This window comes from Stenella coeruleoalba, assembly GCF_951394435.1.
Source record: "Stenella coeruleoalba genome assembly, chromosome: 21".
Lineage (NCBI taxonomy): Eukaryota > Metazoa > Chordata > Mammalia > Artiodactyla > Delphinidae > Stenella > Stenella coeruleoalba.
The window spans coordinates 4,160,969-4,167,410 of record NC_137167.1 but is presented as its reverse complement, the minus strand read 5'-3'; the positions used below and the strand labels follow the sequence as shown (position 1 = coordinate 4,167,410).

Below are 6,442 nucleotides of genomic sequence, written 5' to 3'. Positions count from 1 at the left end.
GCCCAGTTTTCTTGTCCCTGGCTTCTCCCCACGCCTGCCTCATGACTTTGCACCTGCATTATGTTGAAAGCCTCCTCTGGCCAGCAGGCCCCAGACTCTCCTCAAAGTGCTCAGGAAATCCTGGGCCCCGTCTGGCTCACAGAGTTTTTCGTCTCTGTGGCTGTACCCGGAGGGTCCTTGGGTCCTCCCAGGTGGCCATCCGGCCTGCTGCAGCTCAGGACCCCCGTGTCAGCTTGTGGCCAGGAGCACGCAGGGCAGGTGCGTCCTTATTTCCTTCCCACCTTACGTGGAGAGGGACCGAGTGTGGGCCTCATTGTGGAATGAGGATCACAGCTCAGAAGCATCCTATATCTTCTTGCTATGGCCCTCCATCCTCCGGGTCCAGCAGGGTTATGATGAAGCCTTGGTGCTGCTGTTTCCAAGAGGCCCCGAGCTGCGGTCTCCCTCCCACCCTCCTTCCCGCTCCAGGCCGACTGCACCGGCCCATTCTCCCACCCTTTGGGGCCCAAGGGACCACAGAAGGACTTGCTGGGACAGCAAAGGGGGCAGGCTTCTCACAGCTCGGAGGCCTCCTGGAGCTGGCATAGACGGTTACAGCTGGAAGGTCCTGAAAGCACATCTCATCCCAGCCTCTGGTTTTACAGGAGAGGCCTGTAAACGGCGCCGCCCCTCGCGGTAGACGTGAGGGCCTGGGCGTCAGCTCAGGGGGCCTCATCCCACTTCTGGAACTTGGTGTAGGTACCTTCTGGGCCTGTGTTTTCTCATCCATGCAAGAGGGACAAGCCCTCCTCCCGGGTTTCCGGTGGGGTCACGTGACATCGTCGGGCCTTCCACGTGGGAAGAGTTAGTAGGTGTTCAGTCGTTGTCATTGCTGCTATTCTCTGCCCCGGGATCTTTTCCTTACGGTACCGAATTCCCCACAGATAATTTCCCCCATGAGGCCATGAGCTCCTACAGGTCAAGGACCCTGCTGAACGCCTCTCGGGCTTCTGTACTATGGCGCTGCCTGGCGCATACCACCAAGACTTACCCACGCCTGCAGGTCTCCTGATTCCCAGAGCTCTGTCCCCTGGGGGCAGAGACGCTGCCCTCTGGAGGGGCCCCCCGGCAGCTGGCTCGCCTGGGACCCCACAGACAGTCTTTCGGAAACACATGAGCCATGGGGAGGTTTCTGGGACTTTTATTTTTACCCTTTATTTGTTAAAAGCCAGTGAAGATGGGCGACTGCTTGGTGCCTTTTGTGCTGCATTCCTCTAGGGCCTCACCCACCCCGCCTGCTGCAGCCCCCGTCCTTCCCACCTGCTGGGCAGCGCCCTCCGCAGCACCAGCTCCAAGGCCAGGCTGCTGGGTCCTCCTGGGAAGGGAGGGTTGTGGGTTCCATGCGAGCGCCTCCCGCCAGGTCCTCTCCTCTCCTACGGGGGTGCCCCATCGGAGGAACAGGGGCTTCTGAGGTCCCTCCCTGCCCCGAGTCCCTCCCCAGCGGGATGCTCCCTTCTCTCTGGGGGTCCTGTCTGTGCACTGGCAGGCACCGAGGGGAGCCCAGGTGGGAGGCTTTGGGGTGCAGCATGGGTGCCGGCGTTTCCCACCTTCTCTCTGCCTCTTACCCCAGTGGGCGCTTCTAATCTCTTCCCATCCTGGGTTGGGGGATCCCCTCTGAGGGCAGAGTGGAGAAGGGATCACAGGAGGACAGCTCCTCCCAAGGGCACGATCCTTGAGTTGGGTGTCAGGGGTATTCCTTCTTTGCTGGGACCCATTTCCCCTCCCTGGGGTGGGTTTCCTCCCGCCTGGATTAGGTTTTGGGCTCTGGCCCCTCAAGTGGGATCCTTCCTGTGCCAGGGTCCGAGGACGGTCCCTGGACATGCCAGCTCTTCTTCTGCAGTCAGCCCACAGGGAGACCCTTGCCGGAGCCAACGGTTTCCCTGGGGGAAGGCTCCCCCGCCCCCACAACTGCCACGGTGGCGTGTCTGGGACCCCACAGCCAGTGTCCTGGCCGCAGAGCCTGATCGCTTTTCATCTACCTGTGTACTTAGAATCTGCAGAGCTGGCAGGGCCAGGCCTGGGCCCACAGAGGTGCAGGACGGCGGAAGGTGTGCCCGGTCTCAGGACAAGTTCACGTCTCCCTCTTTGCCCCCTCCTCCCTTAGGAGACTGGCCCCCTCCCCCCCCTCCTTCCCCTCCGTCTCCTGCTTCTCCCCCTCCATCCTCCCCCCTCCCCACTCCTCCCCCGCAGCCCCCGTTAGCCTTTTGGGAACCGCGGGGACGCGGAGGCCGGCGGGGTCAGCTGTGCGCGCCCAGGCTGAGCACCGAGAAGGCGGCGCGGTGCTTGCGGAGCAGCAGCCGGATCTTCTCGTCGTCTGAGTCGGGGTCCAGCGGCTTGTTGTACTCGTCGTCATCATTCTCCGAGGCCGCGCGGTCCCCTCCCGAGGCCCGGGGCGTGGAGGACGAGGGTTCCAGGGCACTCTTCTTCCGCCACTTGGTCCTCCGGTTCTGGAACCACACCTGGGAGGAGAAGGGCCCTGAGGACACGCTGGCATGCAGCGTGCACAGGGCCCCTTTGGGGAGGGCGGCTCCACTCGGTGGCAAGTATCCCCCTAGCCTCATCTTTTTGTGTGTGTGTGCGGTACGCGGGCCTCTCACTGCTGTGGCCTCTCCCGTTGCGGAGCACAGGCTCCGGACGCGCAGGCTCAGTGGCCATGGCTCACGGGCCCAGCCGCTCTGCGGCATGTGGGATCTTCCCAGACCGGGGCACGAACCCGTGTCGCCTGCATCGGCAGGTGGACTCTCAACCACTGCGCCACCAGGGAAGCCCCCCCCCCCCAGCCTCATCTTGATCGTAAAATAAATGGTTCAGCAATGGACTAGGCTGTCATAGTCACACTACTTTTTTTTTCTGAGGGGGGCAATAAAATAAAAATAAATGTGAGTGCAGCAGCCCTTTCGTCTTAGCTCCAAGCCTCCCTGCGGTGAATCTGCCTCTCCTTTGCCATCTGAGTACTTGGGTGGAAGGGGCTGACGTGCTTTTAACCTCACAGACCTTCACTGAGCTTCATGAATCATTGCCCCCCAAATATAAAAATAACACGTGCTCATTACTGGAGACAGAAGCGTGCAGAAAGGACCCAAAGAAGCGGAGTGGTACGGAAAGGCCTTCCTCTTAGACTCGGCGCTTCCTCTCCTTGGGAGTTAACGTTGGCTGGAGGGAGCTGCCTGGGGGTTGGCCGGCTGGAGATGCAGCGCCCTGAGGGAGCCCAGGCCAGGGTCCCCGGCTGCCCCTGTGCTTCCTTCTCCCCTCAAGCCCGTCGCCTTGTCACAGTGCCGGGCAGTTACAGCATAGCCCAGAGCTTGCTTCTTTGGTGCCCCCCGCCAGAGCCCCTCAGGGAACAGTGAGCCTCAGGTTGCCAGGGGTCCCCCCGGGAGCCTGAGGGGACAGCAGCTGCCTTACCCACCAAGCTCAGGCCCGAGGTGTGCAGTGTGAGAGGCAGCCTTGCCCCGAGCTGAGCAAAGAGGCTCCGACTTCATGGGCAGGCGTGGGGGGCAGTTATCTTCACTTTCGAGTTTGGTGAACCAAGGTGGGCTCGTTTGCCTGGCTAACGGAACAAGCCTGAAGCCAGCTCTGATCCGGCCCGGAGGCTGCCATCAGCTCTTGAAACTTCTAGCCTCGACGTGCAGAGGAGGGGAAGGCATGAGGTTAGAGCCCTCTAATCCAGGGTACTCACTTACCAGCCGGTGACCTGGGGCAAAAGGCTCAGCTGAGATTGTTTCTTCACCTGTAAGATGGGTAATAAGGCCCACCCGCCAGGTTGCTGTGAGGTTTAACTGGGCTGCTACACATAAGGCTCTCAGAACAGGGCTCAGGAGATGACAGCCATTTGGCGTTAGGGTCATTATTACCGTCTTCAGGGCTAGGTGGGCAGGCGGTGCCCAAACACCAGGACGGCCTCCCACTGAGCTGCGGTTGCCAAGAGAGTGGGGCTCCTCGCTGCCAGGCAGACACCTTCTTGTCCCTCACACACTCACCTTGACCTGCGACTCGGTCATCCCCAGCGAGTATGCCAGCCGCGCCCTCTCGGGACCCGCCAAGTACTTGGTCTGCTCGAAGGTCTTCTCCAGGGCAAAGATCTGGTGCCCCGTGAAGGTGGGCCGGGTGTGCTTCTTCTTGTGAATGCTGTCGCTCAGGGGGTCCGGGGCTGGTGGGAGGAAGGAAGTGTGCGGTTCGCGGGGTTGGGGGTGCCAGCCCTGTCCTGCCTCTCCCACAGGGTGAGCGCCCGTACGGAGAAGCCGCTGAGGTTGCAGGGGCGCGGTGGCACCTCTCACCCAAGCAGCACACCTCCGCCATGTCTGGGTGGGCGGGGACCCCGAGGGCGCCTGCCCCAGGTTTCAGCTGATTAGGGCCAGAGGATGCTTGGAACTGGGTCTCCTTGTGCAATGCCCTCACTACGCAGTGATGCAGCCCAGCCCGAGGGGCGGTAGGAGTTTCCTCTGGGTCTCAGGGATGTTCTTTCAGGTCAGTGACGCAGCCACAGCCCGAGGGGCGGTAGGAGTTTCCTCTGGGTCTCAGGGATGTTCCTTCAGGTCACCGAGAAACGGACTTAGCACCTTCCACACACTGTCAGGGCCCCAGGGGCCTGGGAGTTCCCCACTTCCTTGCTCTTGAGATCCCCTTTTCCAGGTTTTTGGGAAGCTAGAACCCTAAGTTCCAAGTTACTGCTCTCCCCTGCCACCAGGCCTGGGAGTCATGTGGCTTCAACCCCATGGAGAGTCCGGACACGGAGCCTCAAGAACTGACCCCTGCCCGGCCAGGGCAGCCTCTCGGGAGCTCGGCGTGGGGGGCGGGGGGGCGGATAGGGACCAGGGGAAGCAGAATGCCCACGTGCAGGGCCTTGTGCAGTGCAGCCGACCCTCACACCCCATGTCCTCACTTTACAGGTGAGGAAGCCGAGGCACAGAAAGGAGACGAGGCCTCCTGAGGGGCTGCCACCCTCAGTCCCCCCGCCTTGTGTTAATCCAGCCACTGACTCAGATACTTCCCTGTGTGTATACGTGCATGCGGGGTTGAAGAGCAGGGGTGTGGAAACGGGGTGTGTGTGGGTAGGGGGACATGGAAGTGAGAGACAGGGACAGCTCAAGGCCTAAAGCACCCACAAACCAGGTTATAGAATAGCTTCCAAGAGATGAGGTCTCGGCCCCCTGTGGGACTCGCCGTGTTTCAGGCTGACGAGGGGTGTGAGGGTCCCGAGCAGCATAGTGGGCGGAAGGCAGGTTGCTTTGGGCTTTCCTGGGCCGCCCCAAGCCCCTGTGCCAGTGGAGGAGCCCCCAGGTGGGACGGAAGTGGAGGCCCCCTCTGCCCCTGCCTGATCCGGGCCCAGGGGTGGCTCCTGCAGCCACTGTCACTCCCCCTGCCTCCCGGGTGACGCTCCCCTGCCTGTGCACGACCTGCCACCTCCTCCAGGTCTGACTGGCATCCTGGGGGCCCCGGACCAACTCTCTGAAAACCATGGTTTGGGGATGGGTGGGTGAGGCCCCCCGACAGCGAGGGCCCAGTGGGGCTGGACTCAGCAGCTGTTTGCGGAGGCTGGGTGGTACGGGTGCTGTTGTTGACATAAACCCCGAGGAGCGAAGCAGGCCCCCTTGATGGCAGCGGGACCGAGATGGGCTCAGGGTACATTCTGTGTCCCTGAGTGCTGCCGGCGCACGCGGGGGGCTCTGGGCAGGTGATGCAGTGGCAGATTCTCGCTGGGGACGGCATTTGCCTGCTTGGACGAAGTGGTGACACGGGCTCTGGGCGGGAGACGGAAGGTGAGCAGGACCGTACACAGGGTGGGGGTGAGCCGTGTGGTCTCCTGGGACCCCGGCTTCCCCAGGAGGGCAGCTGGTGAGGAGTGAGGGCGGGGGTCAAGATGCCCATCCGAGAGAAGCCGGGGTGGGAGGGGGAGGGGAGAAGCCTGTGCTGCACCAGGTGGAGGGCCGGACCCTGGGGTCTGCCCCAGGCTGTCGGATGGAGGCCGAGGACCCCTGTGAGCATCCGTTCCCGTCCCCCGTCACCCCCCCTCCCCGTACTCACTGTTGCCGCACGGCCGCCCACCTCGCCAGTCCTGGCCCGTGTCCGCCCAGCAGTTCCGGGTCCGGGTGGGGTACTCGTTCCCCGCCTTGGAGAAATTCCCCACCTGGGGACCGTAGTAGACCCCCTGGGAGCCGAGCCCACCGAAGCCGGCCACGTGGGGGTAGCCGGAGAGGAGGCTGCTGTTCGGCGCGGCCACGGGCCTGCTGAGGATGTCCGTGATGCCGTGCGGGGTCCCGGCGGGCAGCTGGGGGCCCAGCCCCTGGGGGCTGAGCTTGTAGAAGGAGTTCTGCACAGAGTACTGGCACACAGGGGCCTTCACCTCCGAGAACTGAGCCAGCGGCGCGTTGTTCAGCAGGAACGGGCCCTGCAGGTTGGACTCCAT

General features: G+C 62.8%; 1 protein-coding gene across 1 annotated transcript; it reads right to left on the bottom strand.

Moving 5' to 3' along the window:
* Window positions 1-2,276: 2,276 nt before the first annotated feature.
* On the bottom strand, window positions 2,277-6,442 carry NKX6-3 (NK6 homeobox 3; the record flags this gene model as incomplete). Its single annotated transcript, XM_079909261.1, has 3 exons — window positions 2,277-2,498; window positions 4,017-4,186; window positions 6,061-6,442. 3 exons carry the CDS (start codon window positions 6,440-6,442, stop codon window positions 2,277-2,279), a joined length of 774 nt encoding a protein of 257 aa, XP_079765387.1.